The sequence below is a fragment of the Loxodonta africana genome, chromosome 23 (assembly GCF_030014295.1).
Source record: "Loxodonta africana isolate mLoxAfr1 chromosome 23, mLoxAfr1.hap2, whole genome shotgun sequence".
Classification (NCBI taxonomy): Eukaryota; Metazoa; Chordata; class Mammalia; order Proboscidea; family Elephantidae; genus Loxodonta; species Loxodonta africana.
Genome location: NC_087364.1, coordinates 33,019,065 through 33,041,591, shown reverse-complemented (window position 1 = coordinate 33,041,591; position 22,527 = coordinate 33,019,065). Strand labels below are relative to the sequence as shown.

Here is a 22,527-nt window from a genome sequence, read left to right as displayed (position 1 = left end):
ACTTGACTATAAAAAATACAGGTGAGACGTGTGCTTCTTAGCTCAAGCAGATACATGAGACTAAATGGGCAGCACCTGTCCGGAGGTGAGATTAGAAGACAGAGGGGCACAGGGGTTGGTTGAACGTACATGGGAAATACAAGGTGGAGAGGAAGAGTGTGCTGTCACATTACAGTGAGAGTTGGGAGTATGTAGCAAGGTGTATATAAGTTTCTGTGTGAGAGAGTGACTTGACTTGTAAACTTTCACTTAAACCACAATAAATATTAAAACAAACAAATAAATAAATAAAAACATGTTGGAGAGACTGGCAAGGTTGGAACTCTTATGCACTGCTGGTAGGAATCAAAACGGTACAGCCGTTTTGGAAAACGATATGGCACTTCTTAAAAAGCTAGAAATAGAAAAACCATACAATCCAGCAATCCTACTCCTAGGATTATATCCTACAGAAATAAGAGCCAGCACATCAATAGACATATGCACACCCATGTTCACTGCAGTATTATTCACAATAGCAAGAAAATGGAAACAGCCTAAGTGCCCATCAGCAGAAGAATGGATAAACAAACTGTGGTATATACACACAATGGAATACTATGCAAAAATAAAGAACAATGATGAATTCGAGAAACATCTCACAGCCTGGATGAATATGGAGGGCATTATGCTGAGTGAAATAAGTCAATAAAAGAAGGATAAATACTATATGAGACCACAATTATAAAAACCCACAGAAAGGTTTACACACAGAAAGACACAATATTTGATGGTTATGATGGTAGGGATTTATAGGGAGGGAATAAAACTAACTAGACAATAAAAAAAAAAAAGACAATAGATAAGTGGTAATTCTGGAGAAGGGTACGACAGTAGTCAATACTGGGGAAGCCAGCACAAGTTGACCCAGGTGAAGTCATAGAAGCTTCAAAGACACATCTAAACTCCCATGTTGTTGTCCTTGTTAGGTGCCTCCCAGTTGGTGCAGGCTCATAGCGATCCTACATACCACAGAACAAAACACTGCCCGGTCCTGTGCCATTCTTACAATCATTGTTACGCCGGAGCCCATTTTTGCAGCCACTGTGTCAATCCATTTCTTTGAGGGTCTTCCTCTTTTCTGTTGACCATGTACATTACCAAGAATGCTGTCCTCCTCCTGACAACATGACCGAAGTACATAAGATGCAGTCTCACCACTCTGGCATCCTGGATGTACTTCTTTCAAGACAGATATGATCATTCTTTTGGCAGTCTACAGCATATTCAATTTTCTTCACCAACACCACAATTCAAAGGAGTCAATTCTTCGGTCTTCCTCATTCATTGTCCAGCTTTCACATGCATATTATGCAACTGAAATCCCATGGCTTGCGTCAGGCGCACCTTAGTCTTCAAGGTGACGTCTTTGCTTTTTGACACTTTAAAGAGGTCCTTTGCAGCAGATTTACCCAATGCAATGCGTCTTTTAATTTCTTCATTGCTGCTTCCATGGGTGTTGATTGTGGATCCAAGTAAAATAAAATCCTTGACAACTTCAATCTTTTTTCCATTTATCCTGATATGGCTTATTGGTCCAGTTGTGAGGATTTTTGTTTTCTTTATGTTGAGGTGTAATCCATACTGAAGGCTGTGGTCTTTGATCTTCATCAGTGAGTGCTTGAAGTATTCTTCACTTTCAGCAAGCAAGGCTATGTCATCTGCATAACACAGGTTGTTAATGAGTGTTCCTCTAATCCAGATGCCCCATTCTTCTTTATATAGTCCAGCTTCCCAGATTATTTGCTCAGCATACAGATTGAATAGGTATGGTGAAAGGATGCAACCCTGACGCATACCTTTCCTGACTTTAAACCAATCAGTATCCCCTTGTTCTGTCCAAACTGCCTTTTGATCTATGTACAGGTTCCTCATGAGCACAATTAAGTGTTCTGGAATTCCCATTCTTCACAATGTTATCCATAATTTGTTAAGATCCACACAGTCGAATGCTTTTGTGTAGTATATAAAACACAGGTAAACATCCTTCTGGTATTCTCTTTCATCCAGGATCCACCTGACATCAGCAATGATATCCCTGGTTCTACGTTCTCTTCTGAATCCAGCCTGAATTTCTGGCAGTTCCCTGTCGACATACTGCTGCAGCCAATTTTGAAAGATCTTCAGTAAAATTTTGTTTACATGTGATATTAATGACACTGTTCAATAATTTCCACATTCAGATGGATCACCTTTCTTGGGAATAGGCATAAATATGGATCTCTTCCAGTCAGTTGGCCAGGTAGCTATCTTCCCAATTTCTTGGCACAGATGAGTGGGCACTTTCAGCACCACAGCCATTTGTTGAAATATCTCAATTGATATTCCATCAATTTCTGGAGCCTTGGTTTTCACCAATGCCTTCAGTGCAGCTTGGACTTCTTCCTTCGGTACCATTGGTTCCTGATCACATGCTACCTCTTGAAATGGTTGCACCTTGACTAATTCTTTTTGGTAAAATGATTCTATGTATTCCTTCCATCTTCTTTTGATGGCTTCCTGTGTCATTTAATATTTTCCCCATAGAATCCTTCACTATTGCAACTTAAGGCTTTAATTTTTTCTTCAGTTCTTTCAGCTTGAGAAACACCAAGCGTGTTCTTCCCTTTTGGTTTTCTATCTCCAGCTCTTTTGTACATGTCATTATAATACTTTACTATGTCTTCTAGAGCCGCCCTTTGAAATCCTCTGTTCAGTTCTTTTATTATTTTTTCCTTTTGCTTTAGCTGCTTGACATTCAAGAGCAAGTTTCAGAGTCTCCTCTGACATCCATCCTGGTCTTTTCTTTCTTTCCTGTCTTTTTAATGACCTCTTGCTTTCTTCATGGATGATGTCCTTGATGTCATTCCACATCTTGTCTGGTCTTTGGTCATTACTGTTCAGCATGTCAAATCTATTTTTGAGATGGTCTCTAAACTCAGATGGGATATACTCAAGGTTGTATTTTGGCTCTCATGGAGTTGCTCTGATTTTCTTCAGTTTCAACTTAAACTTGCATATGAGCAATTGATGGTCTGTTCCACAGTCGGCCCCGGCCTTGTTCTGACTGATGATATTGAGCTTTTCCATCATCTCTTTCCACAGATGTAGTCAATTTGATTTCTGTGTATTCCATCTGGCAAGGTCTATGTGCATAGGCGCTGTTTATGCTGGTGCAAAAAGGTATACCGGGAACGACAACTTGAAGAGGAATGGTGTTGCATTCATCATCAAAAAGAACATTTCAAGATGTATCTTGAAGTACAACACTGTCAGTGATAGGATAATATCAATATACCTATAAGGAAGACCAGTTACTACGACTATTATTCAAATTTACGCACCAACCACTGAGGGCACATACGAAGAAACTGAAGATTTTTATCAGCTTCTGCAGTCTGAAATTCACTGAACACGCAATCAGGATGTGTTGATAATTACTGGTCATTGGAATTCTAAAGTTGGAAACAAAGAAGGAGGATCAGTAGTTGGAAAATATGGGCTTGGTGACAGAAACAATCCCGGAGATCAAATGATAGAATTCTGCAAGACCAATAACTTCAAACTCCCATAGGGATCCAGTTATGGAGCTGAGGGCTGGGGACCAAGGTCATGAGGGACATCTAGCTCAACCGGCATAACACAGTTTAAAAGGAAAATGTTCTACATTCTACTTTGGTGAGTAGTGTCTGGGGTCCTGAAAGCTTATAAGCAGCCATCTAAGATACATCTGCTGGTCCCACTACATCTGGAGCAAGGGGAAATGAAGAAAACCAAAGACTCAAGGGAAGGTTAGTCCATAAGGACTAAAGGAACACAACTACCACACCTTCCTCCAGACAGTCCAGCACAACTAGATGGTGTCTGACTACCACCACCAACTGCTCTGACAGGGATCATAATAGAGAGTCCCGAACAGAGCTGGTGAAAAATGTAGAACATAATTCAAACCCACCAGAAATGACCAGACTTATTGGTCTGACAGAGACTAGAGAAACCCTGAGAGTACAGCCCCAGACATCCTTTTAACTTAGTACTAAAGTCACTCCTGAGGTTCACTCTTCAGCCAAAGATTAGGTAGGCCCATAAAACAAACAATAATACATGTAGCTCAACCATGTACACGAGACTAAATGGGCACACCAGCCCAGCGGCAAAGACAAGAAGGTAGAACGGGAGAGGAAAGCTGGACAAATGGAAACCAGTCGAGAAGGGGAGAGTGTTGGCACACTGCAGAGTTATCAACTGCTGCTACAAAACAATATGTGTATTACCTGTTTAACGAAAAAGTGAACTGCCAGAAAAATCAAGCCTGATTCAGAAGAGGACATGGAACGAAAGTAGAGAATGGCTGAATGTAGGGAATACCAGAGAGATATTTATCTGTGTTTTACTGACTACGCAAAGGCAAGAAATTATGGATAACACTGCGAGGAATGGGAATTCCAGAAAGTTTAATTGTGTTCCTGAGGAACCTGTATGTAGACCAAGAGGCAGTTGTTAGAACAGAACAAGGGGATACTGCATGGTTTAAAGACTGGAAAGGTATACATCAAGGTGGTATCCTTTCGCCATACTTATTCAATCTGTATGCTGAGCAAATAAGCCAAGAAGCTGGACTATATGAAGAAGAATGGGGCATCAGGATTGGAGGAATACTCATTAACGACCTGGGATATGCAGACGACACAACCTTGCTTGCAGAAAGTGAAGGGGACTTGAAGTACCTATTGATGAAGATCAAAGACCACAGCCTTTAGTATGGATTATGCCTCAACATAAAGAAAACAAAAAAACCTCACAACTGGACCAATATGCAATATCATGAAAAACAGAGAAAACGTTAAAGATGTGAAGTATTTCATTTTACTTGGATCCACAATCAACACAATAGTCAAGAAATCAAAGGACACATTACATTGGGACAATCTGCTGTAACAGATCTCTTTAAAGTGTTAAAAAGCACAGATGAAACTTTAAGGACTAAGGTGCGCCTGACCCAAGCCATGGTGTTTTCAATCATCTCATGTTCATGTGAAAGCTGGACAATGAACAAGGAAGATCAAAGAAGAATTGATGTTTTTGAATCATGGTGTTGGTGATGAATATTGAATATACCATGGATTGCCAGAAGAACAAATAAATCTGTCTTGGAAGAAGTACAGCCAGATGCTCCTTGGAAGCAAGGATGGTGAGACTTCGTTTCACATACTTTGGACATGTTATCAGAAGGGGTCAATCCCTGGAGAAGGACATCATGCTTGGGAAAGTTGAGGGTGAGCAAAACAGAGGAAGACCCTCCACAAGATGGACTGACACACTGGCTGCAACAACAGGGTCAAATATAGCAATGATTGTGAGGATGGTGCATGATTGAGCAGTGTTTCATTCTGCTGTAAATATGGTCACTATGAGTCAGAATTAACTCAATGGCACCTAATAACAACAATTTGTTGTGTAAACCTTCACCAAAAACACAATGAAAAAAAAAAAGGTTTAGAAGAAAACAGGCGTAAACTTTCGAAACCTTGTTTTTGACTATTGATTCTTACATACAGCATCAAAAGCATGAGCGACAAAAAGCAAAATAAATGGAACTATTATGGATTGAACTGTGTCCTTCCAAAATATGTGTTGGAATCCTAACCCCTATAACATGTGGATGTAATCCTATTTGGAAATAGGGTTTCCTTTGTTGTGCTAATGAGGCCATATCAGTGTAGTGTAAATCCTAAACCTAATCACTTCTGAGGTATAAAAGGAGCAGATTAGACACAGAAAGAAGCTCAAACAGGGGTAGATGCCACATGAATATTGCTAAGTAACTGAGGAACATCAGGCCTACAAAGGCAGAAAGAAACAAGTATCTTCTTCCAGAACGGACAGAGAAGGAGAGCCTTCCCCTATTGCCAGTGCCCTGGGTTTGGACATCTAGCCTCCTGCACTGTGAGAAAATATATTTCTCTTCTTTAAATCCAACCACTTGTATTTCTGTTATAGCAGCACTAGGTAACTGAAACATGGCCTTCATTAAAATTAAAAACTTAGGTTTATCAGAGGACTTTATCAGAAAGTGAAGAGACAATGTTTAGAATGGGAGAAAATATTTGGGAATCATTTATCTGAAAAGGGTTTAATACCCAGGATATAAAAGGAACTCATACAACTCAACAATGAAAAGACAAACCCAATTAAAAAATGGGCAGAAGATTTGCACAGACATTTTTCCAGAGAAGATATACAAATGGCCAGTAAGCACATGAAAAGATAACTCAACTTCATTAGTCATTAATGTAAATCAAAACCATTGTTCAGATACCACTTCCCAACACAAAATGGCTATTATCAGAAAAACAGAAAATAACAAGTTAGCAAATATCATGATAAACAGAGAAAATACCAAAGTCATCAAGAATTTCATTTTACTTAGATTCACAATACAGGCCCAAGGAAGCAGCTAGTCAAGAAATCAAATGACGCATTGCATTGGGCAAATCTGCTCCAAAAGACCTCTTTAAAGTGTTAGAAATCAAAGATGTCACTTTGAGAACTAAGGTGCACCTGACCCAAGCCATAGTGTTTTTAATTGCCTCACACGCATGTGAAAGGTGGGCAATGAATAAGGAAGACCGAAGAAGAACTGATGCCTTTGAATTGTGGTGTTCATAAAGAATGTTGAATATACCATGGACTGCCAGAAGAACAAACAAATCTGTCCTGGAAGAAGTACAGCCAGAAGGTTCCTTGGTAGCAAGGATGGCGAGACTTGTCTCACATATTTTGGATGTGTTATGTCCCTGGAGAAGATTAAGTCAGGGGTGAGCAAAAAAGAGAAAGACCCCCAGTGAGATGGACTGACAAAGTGGCTGCAACAATGGGCTCAAGCACAGCAACGACTGTGAGGATGGCGCAGGACTGGGCAGTGTTTCGTTCTGTTGTACACAGGGTTGCTATGAGTTGGAACCAACTCGAAGGCACCTAACAACAACAAGCAAGGATGTGGAGAAATTGGAACCTTCATCCATTACTTTTGGGAATGTAAAATGGTGCTGCTGCTATTCCAAATAGTTTGGCTGTTCCTTAAAAAGGTAAACATATGACCCAGCAATTCCACTCCTGGACATACACACAAAAGAGTTGAAAGCAGGGCCTCAAACAGATACTACGTATACTGTTCATTGCAGCATTATTTCCAATAGCCAAAAGGTAGAAACAACCCAAGTGTCATCAATAGAAGAATGGATAAACAAAACGTGTTATATTGAAACAATGGAATATTATTCAACCAGAAAGAGAAACGTAGTTCTGATAAATGCTACAGCATGGATGAACCTTGGTAACATTATGCTGAGTAAAATAAATCAGATGCAAAAGGGTAAATATTATATGATCCCACTTACATGAAATTTCTAGAGCAGACAAATGCATAGAGATCAAAGTTTATTTGTAGTTACCAGGGGGTTAAGGGAGGGGAGTTATTGCTTAAGGGGCACTGAATTGCTGTTTGGGGTGAAGAGAAACTTTTGGTGAAATGGACAGTGGTGATGGTTGCAAAATATGGTAAACATAATCAATGTTACTGAATTGCTCACTTAAAAATTGTTGAAATGGCAGATGCTTTGTTATATAAATTTCACCACAATAAAATTTAAAAAAGAATTTAATTTGTACAGAACACTGATTGTGGTTTGTTTGCTCTAACTAAAATTCATACCAGGAACTTACTTCCACTATACATTTCTACTTAAAATCTAAAAAATTATTTCATCTCAGAGTAATACTATGTACTTACCAACTGAAGATAGAAATCAGTAGGACTATTTATATGACAAACCATAACTGATACATCTGTCATTTCTTTAGGCAAAATCGGTGGATTATAGTATAAAGTCATATTTTTTTCAGCACGGCTTCTTGGTGATTGTGACCTAAATCTAATTAAAAGCATAATTAAAGCATTAGCAACAGCCATTTTCTTAAAGTGTCTCTTCTCTCTGAGCTGATCTGAAGAAGGACTTGCTCATATACTAATTTATCTACTAAAAATACTCCCTTTCCAATTTCTCTCTCCTAACTTATATGTTTCTTGGTATTATATTCAGTTATCAAAGCAGATTAAGTAGCTGTTAGGTCTCAAAACTGAACGATTAATCTTCAAGTTTGTGTTAGGACATTTTAAAGCCGGGCCTATATTGCATGCTCAGATTCACAGCTGTTTCTAACTTTCAGTTGAATTTGGAAGCCACGGTCTGAAAAAAAAACAAAAAACAACCACTGCCTTCCAGTCGATTTCAAGTCACAGAGACCCTATAGGACAGAACAAAACTGCCCCACAGGGTTTCCAAGGCTATAATCTTTACGGAAGCAGACTGCTACATCTTTCTCCTGTGGAGCAGCTAGTGGGTTTGAACCACCAACCTTTCAGTTAGCAGCCAAGCGCTTAATCACTATGCCACCATGGTCTATCGCAGTATCGCAGTATTCAATTAGGCCAGTTGATGGGTATGTGGGGTCTCTTCCAGCTCCAAGACTGTTTATTTCTCTAGAATAGAACCTATTTGGGTGATTTCCAAGACAGTGTATTAGGATCCTCCATTATCTCAAGCAAACCAATTAGTTGGGTTACTTAGTCACCATACTTTGTTCATCAGAGATGGGGCGGGGGCATGGGGGGAGGGAAGAATTTTTAAGTATCTAGTTCTAGTCTGTCCTATAGGGTCGCTATGAGTCAGAATAGACTTGATGGCATTGAGTTTTTATTCTAGATTAATACTTTAAATATAGAATGGTGATCATGAACTCATTCTCAAGGCTAGAAATTTAAATCAGAAAGTGTTTACCACGAGCCCAAAAATATTTATATGTATTTTCTATTTTAAACTACCTTAATTTCTCTATTTCCTTGAACCAGATTATTTGTATGCAGTTTTCATAGGCAAAAACTGTACTTAGCATACACCTTGACAGCAATATTTGAAACCTCTTAGGGCAATAATTTTAAAGGCAAAATCTGCTATTCCAATTTATGGTGATAATCTCAAAGAATAAGTTTTAATAAGTTACCCACCTTGCTAGTTCCATAAAAACTAATGCATCTCTAAGAGACACTGGCATGTCACTGCTTATTTTATTCGTTGGTGGTTTCTGCAGATCTACAATGAGCACACCATCTTCCTCTCTAAAAACTTTCATTAAAACAGCCTTGTTATTTACCATTTTCAAAAATTCCACTTTAGCTTCTTCTCCCCAGCCTTCATTCTATTGAAAAAATAAAATCCAAAGAATTTAGTAATTATAAGCTCTAATGTCACAATACTCTGGATTTAGCTTTATGGGAACCCCAGTCTGAAACTCCAAGTAAAGGCACAGAACAAACCACAGACATTAAGAAAACATCTGGGGTCACAAATCCAAGGAGAGTCTTCAAGTACACACAACGTGTGGATCACACTTTGGTTTTATGAACATATTCTCAAAGTGCCCATAAGCAGTTACACTGTAGAATTTAGTTTTGTTTTGGAATATTATTAGAATGATTTTAAAAAATTTTTTACATAAAAGAAACAAGTATACACATTTTCCACTTAAGGATGACAATTCAAAGGTAATTTTTAAAGTATAATGAAAGCCCTGTAATAAAGTATTTACACTCATCAGGGAGTATACGCAGGATATGTCACTTTAGCAATAAGGAAAATATTCACCCACATAAAAAAAAATTTAAACACTGATTCTTTGAAAAGTTGAACTTTTTAAGTATCCATACCCAAAGTAAGCTTTAAGGTTAACTACACATTCCTTAAATATAAAAAATACCTAACGCTTTTATGACTATAAAAGTAAAACTTACTTTTTTATGTGTTGTTGTATGCTGTCGAGTCGATTTCGACTCATAGCGACCCTATGGAACAGAGTAGAACTGCCCCAGAGGACTTCCTAGGCTGTAACTGCCAAGTCTTTTCTCCCCTGGAGACGCTGGTTGCTTCCAACTGCTGACCTTTTGGTCAGCAGCCGAGAGCTTAACCGCTGCGTCAACAGGGCGCCTTTCAAAAAAAAGTATAAAAGAGAAATTAAAAAAAAGAAACATAATCTCGGCACCTTGAGAAATGTACCACTGCTAATATTTTTATGAGTTTCCTTCTAACTTTTTATTCATTCTTTCAAATATTTGTTGAATGTCTACTATGAGACAGATGATTTAAGTGTTCGGAATCCAATGATGAGACACAGACTTCCTGCTTCTATGTTGCTGTTAGGTGCCATCAAGTCAGTTCTGACTCATAGAGACCCTATGTACAAAGAAGGAAACATGGCCCCATCCTGCACCATTCTCACAATCGTTATGCTTGAGCCCACTGCTGCAGCCAGCGTGTCAATCCATCTTGCTGAAGGTCTTCCACTTTTTCACTCACCTTTGACTTTACCAAGCATGATGTCCTTCTCCACGGACTGATGCCTCCTGATAATATGTACAAAGTAAGTGAGACAAAGTCTCACCATCCTTGCTTCCAAGGAGCATTCTGGTTGTACTTCTTCCAAGACAGGTCTGTTTGCTCTTCTGGCAATCCATGGTATATTCAATATTCTTCGCCAACACCATAATTCAAAGGCATCAATTCTTCTTTGGTCTTCCTTATTCATTCTCCAGCTTTTGCATTCATATGAGGCAACTGGAAATACCATGGCTTGGGTGAAGTGCACCTTAGTCCTCAAAGTGACATTTCTGCTTTTCAACACTTTAAAGAGGTCTTTTGCAGAGGATTTGCCCAACACAGTACATGGTTTAATTTCTTGACTGCTGCTTCCATGGGCATTGATTGTGGATCTAAGTACAATGAAATCCTCGACAACTTCAATCTCTTCTCTGTTTATCATCACGTAGCTTAGTTGGGAGGGTATTTGTTTTCTTTATTTGAGGTGCAATCCATACTGAAGGCTGTAGTCCTTGATCTTCATTAGTAAGTGCTTCAAGTCCTCTTCACTTTCAGCAAGAAAGGTTATGTCATCTGCATAAGACAGGTTGCTAATGAAATCTTCCTCCAATCCTGATGCCATGTTCATCATATAGTTCAGCTTCTCGGAAAGAGATGGCATTAGTACGGTGAAAGAAAACAACCCTGACGCACACCTTTCTTAACTTAAAAGCATGCAGTATCCCCTTGTTCTGTTTTTTTTTTTTTATCCTCGCCCCTTTTTTTTTTGTTTCTGTTCTAATGACTGCCTCTTGGTCTTTGTGCAGGTTCCAAAGGAGCACAATTAAGTGTTCTGGAATTCTCATTCTTTCCGCAGTGTTATCCATAGTTTGTTATGAGCCACACAGTTAAACGCCTTTGCATAATCATAGGTAAACATCTTTCTGGTATTCTCTGCTTTCACTCAAGATCCATCTGAGTGATCAGCAATGATACCTCTGGTTCCACGTAGTCTTCTGAATCTGGCTTGAATTTATGGCAGTGTCCTGTTGATCTACTGCTGTAATTGCTTTTGAAAGATCTTTAGCAAAATTTTACTTGTGGTATTAATGATACTGTTTGATAATTTCTGCATTCTGTTGGATCGCCTTTCTTTCTCTTCCAGTTGGTTGCCCAGGCAGCTGACTTCCAAATTTCTTGGCAGAGATGGCTGAGCACCTCTAGTGCTGCATGTGTCGGTTGAAACATCTCATATTTTCCAACTACTGATCCTTCTTCTTTTCAACTTTCACATTCCAATCACCAGTAATTATCGATGTCTCTTGAGTGCATGTTTGATCAATTTCAGATTGCAGGAGTTGCTAAAAATCTTTAATTTCTTCATCTTTGGCCTTAGTGGTTGGTGTGTAAATTTAAATAATAGTCGTATTAACTGCTCTTCCTTGTAGGCATAAAGATATCATCCTATTACCGACAGCGTTGTACTTCAGGATAGATCCTGACATGTTCTTTTTGACAACAAATACAATGCTATTCCTCTTCTGTTTGTCATTCCTGGCATAGTAGACCATATGATTGTCCTATTCAAAGTATCAGTCCATTTCAGCTCACTAATGCCTAATATCAAACTTTATGCATTCCATTTCATTTTTGATGGCTTCCAATTTTCCTAGATTCAGGCTTTGTACATTTTACATTCCAATTATTAATGGATGTTTGCAGCTGTTTCTTATCATTTTGAGTCATGTCACATCAGCAAATAAAAGTCCCAAAAGCTTGATTCCATCCATGTTATTAAGTTTGACTCTACTCTGAGGTGGCAACTCTTCCCCAGTCGTATTTTGAGTGCCTTTCAACCTGAGAGGCTCATCTTCCAGCACTGTATCAGACAATGTTCTGCTGTTATTCACAAGGGATCACTGGCCAACTTTTCCAGAAGTAGACTGCCAGGTCCTTCTTCTTAGTCTAGAAGCCTCACTGAAACCTGTTCACCTTGGATGATCCTGCTGGTATTTCAAATGCTGGCGGCAAAGCTTCCAGCATCACAGCAACACACAAACCACCATAGTACAACAAACTGATAGATGAGAAGTGGTCTGCTTCCATAGGCCTTATAATAATTTAACTGTTTAACATATAGTCTTACACACAATTCCTCTCTCCTAGGAGTTTTTAGTCTTGCTGGGGAAAAGATATTCATAAATCATACAGCAAAGAATGCAATATGACCCATAAATATAATAATGAACAAAGTGCCAAGAAAATAAGAAATATACAGAAAGAAACACTACACCATATATTAAATTTATCTCTTTTCTATCTGACTCCAAAATTTAGTATTTTACTTGAATATTTCACCTACTAATTATGTTGGTATTTGCTTATCCAATTTAATTTCCCATTAAGAAGATTTCCAATTGTGGAAGTTAAAGTTCATTTCCTTTTTTATTGGCACAATAGCATATTATTAACAGACTGCAATACACATATGACACAACCTTGCTTGCTGAAAGTGAAAAGGACTTGAAGCACTTACTGATGAAGATCAAAGATGGATTACACCTCAAGATAAAACAAAAATCCTTACAACTGGACCAATAAGCAACGTCATGACAAACGGAGAAAAGACTGAAATTGTCAATCAAGGGTTTCATTTTACTCGGATCCACAATCAATGCCCATGGAAGCAGCAGTCAAGAAATCAAACCACATATTGCACTGGGCATATCTGCTGTAAAAGATCTCTTTAAAGTGTTGAAGGGCAAAGATGAAACTTTAAGCACTAAGGTGAGCCTGACCCAAGCCATGGTGTTTTCAATTGCCTCATATACATGTGACAGCTGGACAATGAATAACAAATACCAAAGAATCGATGCCTTTGAGTTATGGTGCTGGCAAAGAATAACGAATATACCATGGATTGCCAGAAGAACAAATACATCTGTCTCAGAAGAAGTACAGCCAGAATGCTTCTTAGAAGCAAGGATGGCGAAACTCTGTCTCACATACTTTGGACATGTTATCAGGAGGGACCAGTCCCTGCAGAAGGACATCATGCTTGGTAAAATAGAGGGTCAGTGAAAAAGAGTAAGACTCTCAATAAGATAGACTGACACAGTGGCTGCAACAATGGGCTCAAGCATAACAACGACTGGGACTGGGCAGTGTTTCATTCTGTTGCATACAGGGTTGCTATGAGTCAGAACCAACTAAAAGGCACCTAACAACAACAGCAGGAGAATTGGTGCTTTGAAGATAAATGCAGCCATCTGATTAGCAACACAAGTGGGTTAAATCAGAATATTTAGCCTCCAGTGAAGCACTAATTTAATTTGTACTTACTGAATTTGGTGGAACAATGTCTTTCAGTGAGCACGGCTGTGCAAATGGCTGGATGTCTTTCAGCAGCTCTTCAATACAGGATTCAGGCTTTCTTAGAACCAGAGATAGATCACTTAGTACTATATGCTTATCAGCAACGTGTTCTTTTCTCACATGGGTATCACCAACTCTAGGAGGAATTCAGGTAATATATATTGAAAATAATGTAGAAATTTGAATTTTCTTTCCTCATAAATGGTATGTATTTCTAAAGACACTTTCCTTAAATTAAATCTTCTAGGAAGTTAGATTCTAATTCGTATTTCCTCACTGTTGTTGTTAGCTGCCAGTGAGTTGATTCCAAGTTATGGCGACACCATGTGTTACAGAGTAGAACTGTTCCATAGAGCTCTTGATGAAGCAGATTGCCAGGCTTTTTCTTTGGCAGTGCCATTGGGTGGGTTTGAACCATCAACCTTTAGGTTAGCACTCAAGTGCAAACTGATTTTGCCACCTAGGGACCTATATAGACTTAATCTAGCTTCTATTTGCACTAGATACTGTTATTAACCATTGAATTAAATAACTCTTAGTTACCTTTATCTGAACTGTCTTTAAAGTTTAAACTTAAAGGAAAGGATGACTCTCAAAATATAGACCTATTTATTTAAAAAGCTACGATCATTAAATATAGTGACCATGATATTAGTTAATGCTAGTCTTCATTACAGAAAGGTTTTTGGCTTCTTTTATTCTTGTAGAAGACTGAGACAAACATTTTTAATACCTACAGCCCTTTACTATTTTTGCACCTTATTCTCTGCTTTAAAGCAACATAAGAAGCAGACTGAAGTTTGAAGTACATTAAAAACCTCCTTTTGCAAGACTCTCATCTATTAACACTGATAGATGATAATATTTTACTAATTCAGTGAGACACATACAGAGAAAAATAGTAAAAAGTATATGTCTGGGAAGTGAAGAATAAATAAATTACTCCTCTCTACTCCTTCCTAATTTCCTTTATTTTTTTATTCTTATTCCTAATTTCCTCCCCCTTCCCCCTCCCCCCCATCACCACAATGCCTCTAAGCAGGCCAGGAATACACAGTAATTATAAAATGTCATACCCTGGAACAATTAAGACTTCAGAATTTCCAAAATCTACCATAAATATTTTTAACACTGCAACTTCACAGACTGAGTATTTGATTAGACTACCAGGTTTTCTAGTATCTTTACTTTCTATTGGAATTAATTCAGTGATAGTTCCTCGACACCACATTCCGTTTTCAATGCTGTTGACAATTATTCTTGCACCTAATAATGAAACAAACCATTATCACTGTTTAAAGAGAGAAATACCTAATAAGCTCTAATTTACAAACATGTACATTAGTTCTACTACTCAAGAAGTCTTAATTTCTTTATAATGCTTGTCAAGTGATACAAGAATGATATCTTAATCCTTAGTCAACCTACCCAAATAAAATATTTTGATGTTTTCTGTCATACAGAAACTTATGAGCTAAATGGGAAGATTAAAAACACAAAAACTAAGCCAGCAGCTATTTCTGAGAACCTATGTTTTATGAACTATACTAACAAAGTATGAATGAGATGGCCCTCCCGTTAAAAAGCTCAGGAAAGAAAAAGAGACAGGCAAATGAATTAATATAATACACGGTATTTGCCACAATAAAGGCTATCTATTCTCATGCACATACAAATATACACATATATACACATCTTTAAGCTTGTAAATTATTGTGGTAGCATAAAGGAAGACATAATGTAAGGGTAAAGAAACAATGAAAAGCAGCATGTGAAATGCCAAAAGTAAATCATTAATACATACCGGACTTCAGAGAAGGGGATAATAAACTAAGAGCTTAGTAATGGAGGAAGGCCTTATGGATGGATTACATAAAACCAAATGGATTAAAAATTAATAACCAGGAAAAAAGAAGAACAAGCAAGAGGACTGAACTGCAAGAAAACCGAGGCAAAAAGAGGTTGAAATCCTAGCCCAAACTACAAAGTAGGATTAGAACAGCTAAGAAGAACATAGGTAGCCTTAGAACCCATACTATTAACAACTAAGCTGTGTACCTAAACTACTGCCAAGCTGTGTACTGGAGATCAATTTGGTAATATTTGATCACTGATTATATAATGAAAGATGCTCTCTGTATATGCTAGTAAAAACAGTTGAAAGGCCACAGTCCTCTGGAATGTTATTTAAGCATTCAATGCTATCCTTAACACCAAACGGAGAGCAGGGACTGGAATCAAACTATGATGTATCACCTTAAAGGGCACAGGTTTCCCTGGAGACAAGGTGACAGTCTAGATAACCTGTCATGGGGTTTGTAATTTAAAAAACAATTCACCTCACTTCATAATGAGGTTTTGTGTATATGAAACTCTCTAAAAATGTGCCAGTGGTCAATCTTAACCCTTATCCAACTTACCAAAATAAAATTTAACCTACGTTAAATAATTCCAAAACTTCTATGCTTGGAGAAAATACCTAGATTATAAGAAGTCTATGTGAGTTGGTCAAATATTACACTATTTAAATAAAACTGATGTTTTAACTTGGAGTAGTATTTCATTACCTAGCTCCAAAATATCCAAAGGATTGAGATGTAAACTCTTGTTGCAAATTTGATTCACCTTCTTCTCCAATAACACTGCATCTTTTATTTGTGAATACTTCCGAACATAGAAGTGGCAAGGGTGTATTACATGGCTTACCAAAACTAGCTCTAGAGAACCTGGAGAAGAATAAGTATTTAAACCACATGAATAAACCATGAGTTAGAAAAGAATTCCCAAAAGTTGAACAATTACAATTTTTTATAAAGAAATTATGAATGTCTTTGTGGTATTGCAAACTCTAAAATACTGAGGCTCCACAAAACAGTCCAAATCAATAAACAGATCACTTTCAATAATTATTTAGCAACATAAACTGCAAATACTTCATTTTACTTGCAAAATCTGTTATATAAGTGCAAATGCAGTTCATGTGGTAGGTAGATTCTAAAGTCTGAGTATATGTTGCAACTCCACTACACTATAAAACTGAGTTCACTTGTGAACGTATTTGAAATTCAGAACCCCATTTATAATGATTAGGTTTTTAGTACAGCCCAAAAAGTCTGTTTAATCCATGCTATGTCTCCAGAACCTATAATTAGCTCATAAAAAAAAATCCAGTGTGAATCCCAAATTGTATTAATCACGTTAAAGAGGTGTGAAAAAATGTCTGGGCAAAGCCAAAGTATTAAGCAGCTTTTAGGGGAAAGTATGTGTATTTCATTGCAATGGGAGCGGAGTAAAGGTAAAAGACAGTGAGACAATTTTCTGATGCAGGAGCAATTGTTTCTACTTATATAAAAAGATCTTCAAAGTATAAAGTTAAGGGAGAAGAGCAAAGAACAAAACAATGTGTATAGTGGGCTATGTTTTGGGTAAAAAAACAACAGCAACAAAAGGGGGTTAGAAAAATAATCTATGTGTATTTGCATTATGCTCAAACAGCATAAAGAAACTCTGGAAGGGAGGGAAGAACTGAATGGAATGGAATAGGGTGTGAGGAAGTTTCACAAGGCATTTTAATACATATATATTTAATTTTTGAACAATGTAGATGTTCTAGTTATCATCTAGGATTAGCTGGCAAAAACGTTTAAAAAACAAAGAATAGGAGTGCTACTGGAGACAGTAAGCATAAACAGAGGACAAAATTGAACAGATAATTTTAACCTATCAGACCAATAAAGATTAAAAAGAGTAATACCCATTTTGAGGATAGGGTTAAAAAGATAAATATATATAACTAGGGAGACAGTTGAGAGAAGTGGTATAAATTTCAAAAGCTTTTTGCCAAAAACAGTTGAAGTTTTAGCACTAAAAAGGAAGGAGTACTAGTAATCAATAAAATTCATTTTATTCACTCCTTCACGCTTGGGAGACAACTAAGAGAAGTGCTATAAATTTCAGATATATTTTTGCCAAAACGAGTTAAAGTTTTAACATTAAAAGGGAAGAAGTAATAGTTATTAATAAAATTCATTTTACTCACTACTTCACACTAGATAAGAGCCCTGGTGGAGCAGTGGTTAAGTGTTCAGCTGCTAACCAAAAGGCTGGCAGTTCGAATCCACCAGCTGCTCCTTGGAAACGCTATGGGGGAGCTCCACTCTGTCCTATAGGGTCGCTATGAGTTGGAATTGACTCAACAGCAATGGGCTTGGGTTTTTGGTTTCACACTAGATAAGAGTTACTATACATAAAACAAACTCTACTACATTAAGTTCAGACAGTTGTTAAAGTACCTGCTTTTGATTCAAAGGAAACTGATGACTTTTTCTGAAGAGGCTTTTTTTGATATCTAGGTGTCTCCATAAAATAATCTGTAAAGCATGGTTCATTAAAATAAGAAATAAAGGTGACTGTATTAATTTTGTTAATGTTGACAATGGCATACTTTAGTTTAAAAAGCTGTACCTGAAATGGCAAAATTCTAGAATGGCAAGACACTTTGTATTAGAAGGTAAACTCATAATAAAAAAGTTATCTTAATTCACTGAGATATCAGTGATAATAATACAGTGGAAATGAGAAAAAAGTGTGTGAACTTTTTTTGTAGTTAAAATGTCATTATGGAGAGTAAACCAATTAAAAAAGACAAGAAGGGGAACTCTAAAACCAGTCTTGAAAATGGTCCTAAAGAAGACTGGTGGTATAAAATTACACACAGTAGTATCTCACTCTCACGCTAATGGGTAATGCCAACACTGGAAATCTAATCAAATAACTGTGATACATTTAAATGTTACTAAATAGATGATATAACACTTATAATCATTACTTTCATAGCAGATTTAACCTCAGAACAAAAACTTAGTTATTCTTAAATGCAAGGACAAAGCAATGAAAGTGCTTCCACAAATCACATCTCTCATTTATTTATATATACATTTTCTACATAAGGTTTATACATATGTAACACTCAAATGTCAAATACCCTAATTAAACGAAATGTTGAAATTACACCTCAGAGGTTAGCTATACTGCAGCGTTAAAAATAAAAGTTATCACACTTTGGAAAATGGGAATGTAAGAGCGTGCAATCACCAGGTTCTAATTCATAATGAGGTACCAAGATTATAACAGCAATATGTTTCTGTTACATACAAGAACAAAAAGGTACAAATTGTCTTGAATTACAGATACAAGTTTTTTTTTTTTTTTTTGGCTGCTTTTATATTTTCACTCACTTTCCAGGTTCTCTTCAATAATTTCTTCAATTATCACATCAGGACTAGATCCCACTTGTGGTAGAGCAGCAATGGTTTTAGTGACAACTTCTTTCTTTGCCTGGAAGTTTTTTGCTTCTAAATGCACATCATTGGTTTCACATTGCAAAGTGCTTGGTGATGCTTCATTAGTTAGGACAGATACGTCAAACTTTTTCTCTTCTAGTGATAGGTACATATCATGACAAGAAAATTCCTTTTTATTATCATACATCCTATGAACATTCTGTCGGATTTCATTTTCTTGTGGATAAAATCTATTTAAAAATATAGAAGCATATTTAGGATTTTTCACATGACTAAATCATTTCACAAATTCTTTATATGCACCTTCAAGCCATTTCCTTTCCACACTATAGTTAATATTATGACACATACAAAACAGATAAAGCTGTTCAGGTGCCCCAGGGGTATTTTTATTTAACCAGCTTCACTGATACACAATTTACATAACATTCAATATTTTAACCAAATTTACAAAATTGTGCAACCATCACCACAATCCAATTTTAGAACATTTGCATCACCCAAAAAGAAACCTCTGCTCATAACCAGCCACAAACAGGTCCCAAGGTTTTAAAAAATGAACAAGAGTTTAATCAATTAGAACCTGAAGAAACCTGAAGTCACATAACAATGATATGATTGTAAAAGAAGAATAGACATAGATTTTCAAAAGAAGTCATTTTGTTTGGCCTAGGTATCTGATTTTAAATTATGTTTAAATTATTTCTTCTTTTAATTCACAGTCACTATAAACCTCCACCTAGGCTAATAATAATCATTAATCTGGATCTATTGGGCCTGATTATTTAAGCCACTAATTCAGTGATTATTTATTCACTTTACTCTGTATTTTTCTACCTTCTCCACATATCCAGACAGATTTAGGCCATCAAATCCACAAACAGAAATCCTATGAAAGAAATGAGATTAAGTCTCATAAAGCTTGCATTTTAGTTAACCCATGATGAACTTAGCTTCTTCGCAGATCATTGTTTAATAAGCCATTTTAGAAGTTAACCAACAAAGTCAACTGGATTTAGCAATGACACATGGCTATCTGTCTCTTCTAACAGAGGTCAGGCATTTAACCTAAGTAACATTAATATATGTTGAATAAAGATTCAAACATCTTCTGAGAAACACGTTTGTATACAATCTTGCAAACCAAACATCTCTTTTCATGTCATAGGTTGAACTGTGTCCCCCAAAAATGTATGTATCAATTTGGCCAGGCCATGATTCCCAGTACTGGGTGATTGTCCACCATTTTGTCATCTGATATGATTTTCCTATGTGTTATAAATCCTGATGTTAAGGAGGAGGGGACCTCATACCACCAAGAAAGGAGTGCAGGAAGCAGACAGCGTCCATTTGACCCAGGGTTCCTGCACAGAGAACCACCTAGTCCAGGGGAAGGCTGATGAGGTGGACTTTCCTCCAGAGCCAACAGAGAGAAAAAGCCTTCCCCTGGAGCTGACACCTTGAATTTTAGCCTACCTACTGTGAGGAAATAAACTTCTATTTGTTAAAGCCACCCACTTGTGGTATTTCTGTTACAGCGGCAGCATAGATAACTAAAACACGCATTTATCCGTCTCTTCTAACAGATGTCAGGCATTTAACCTATGTCAACATTAATATGCTCCGAATAAAGGTTCAAACATCTTCTAAGTAACACATTTCTACAAACCTTGCAAACCAAACATCTCTTTTTAGAACATCTCTTATTTGACCTTATTGAGACATTTAACACTGTTATTCAAGTTCAGTCTCACAAACCTCTACTTTGACATCTAGAACACCACATTATTCCTTCTTCAAACTCTCTTTGCTCCTTCTCAGTTTTGTTTTGTTTTGGTTACCCTTTCCCTGCCTTAAATTTAAATATTTTCCAGGGTATTGTCCTTGAACTACTTCATATCAGCCCTGGTGAGCAAAAACATGGTTTAATTACCACCTGTCCACTGTTAACCTAAAGACTGGTGGTTTGAACCCACCCAGCAGTACCTTGAAGAAAAGGCCTGGTGATCTGCTTCCATTAGATCACAGCCAAGGAGGAGGTGGGGCCAAGATGGTGGAGTAGTAGAAGCTTCCAGTGATCCCTCTTACAAAAAAACCCCGAAAAAACAAGTGAAATGATTATTTTTATGATGAGCTAGGAGCCCTGGACATTAAAGGCAGAGTCAGAAAACGGACTGAGCGGCAGGGGGAGGGAGAGATGGTTCAGAAGCGCAGGGGAGTTGCCAGACCTGAATCGCCAGGAACCCTTGAGCAACATTCCTGGGAGCGACTGCGTGGGGCTGGTAATACCATTCAGCTGCAGTTTCCTCAGGGAGAAACATCCAGGTGCACAGCCTACTCACAACCCCGTAACCAGAGAAGAAAGGTGCTCTTGGAAAAAGCTAAGTACTTGTGTATATTTTACCACTCCCCCAGGCCCCAAGCTAGCTTCAGTGGCTGTTGATTTCCCTGGGCCTGAAATAGGCCCTGCTGAGTGCTCTCAGCCATTCTCCCGGCCTTGGAGAAGGAATAAATTCACAATTGGGGGAAAAGATAATCTGCCAGCTACACTAACCTGGGGAGCTCAGGACACAAACGGCTCCTGTCCAGGCGTAAACAGTCCATGGACCTTGAATACCTTTCCCCTCTGCATGGACCTGTGTGGGCCCATTTAAGGAGAATAGGCCCTTATCGGCAGACTGCAACTGCTTCAGCTGTGTGGTGGTGGTGGGGTGTTTGAAGTCTGACACTGCTTTGCCTATTAAACAGAGTCCTCAGGGGACTAAGGAATGGTGACTCCACTTAGGTCACCCAGCCACCCGTGAGAAGGGTCCAAGGATAACTGGTAACTCCCAGTTCTTACACCAAAAGCATTGGGTGCCCATGGTCTGTCTGCAGAACCCACCCACCTGTGCACTCTAAAGAACAGGGATGTGCTTTCCTTACAGACACTTGGGGGATGGCTGTCAGCCCTCTGCCCTGTTCAGGGCATGACCCCCACTGCAACAAGATACTGGTACCTATACCAATCAACCCTACCCCTCGAAGGCTGTAGGACAGAGCCTGTACAAAACACTTGATGACCAACAACCTAGACACCTGAGCTGAATCCATACAAGAAAAATAAATGGACTCCTAGGCTCATATACCTAATAACAGCTCTAGCCATCTGGTGACAGGATGTCAGAGCTTCAAAGCCAAAAATAATCAAGCTAGCTCACTCAAGCAACCTATTTGGGCATATCAAAAGAAAACAAAGAACAAGCTAGGATACTGTAAGTAAACATAAAATAAACTAATACAATAACTTATAGATAACTCAGAGACAACAGTCAATATCTAATCACATAAAGAACCAGACCATGATGGCTGCAATGAGTTCTCAAAACAAAGAATCAAGGGATCTTCTCGATGAAAGTGCATTCCTGGAATTACCAGAT

General features: G+C 37.8%; 1 protein-coding gene across 1 annotated transcript in view; it reads right to left on the bottom strand.

Moving 5' to 3' along the window:
- RNF17 (ring finger protein 17) overlaps positions 1 to 22,527 on the bottom strand; it is a 224,019-nt gene that overhangs the window by 147,075 nt on the left and 54,417 nt on the right. The window contains exons 10-15 of the mRNA XM_064275375.1: positions 19,043 to 19,338; positions 16,373 to 16,531; positions 14,882 to 15,071; positions 13,773 to 13,941; positions 9,086 to 9,276; positions 7,811 to 7,952 (exon numbers count right to left, since the gene is read on the bottom strand). Coding sequence (XP_064131445.1) covers positions 7,811 to 7,952; positions 9,086 to 9,276; positions 13,773 to 13,941; positions 14,882 to 15,071; positions 16,373 to 16,531; positions 19,043 to 19,338 — 1,147 coding nt within the window. The remainder of the gene's footprint in view (positions 1 to 7,810; positions 7,953 to 9,085; positions 9,277 to 13,772; positions 13,942 to 14,881; positions 15,072 to 16,372; positions 16,532 to 19,042; positions 19,339 to 22,527) is intronic.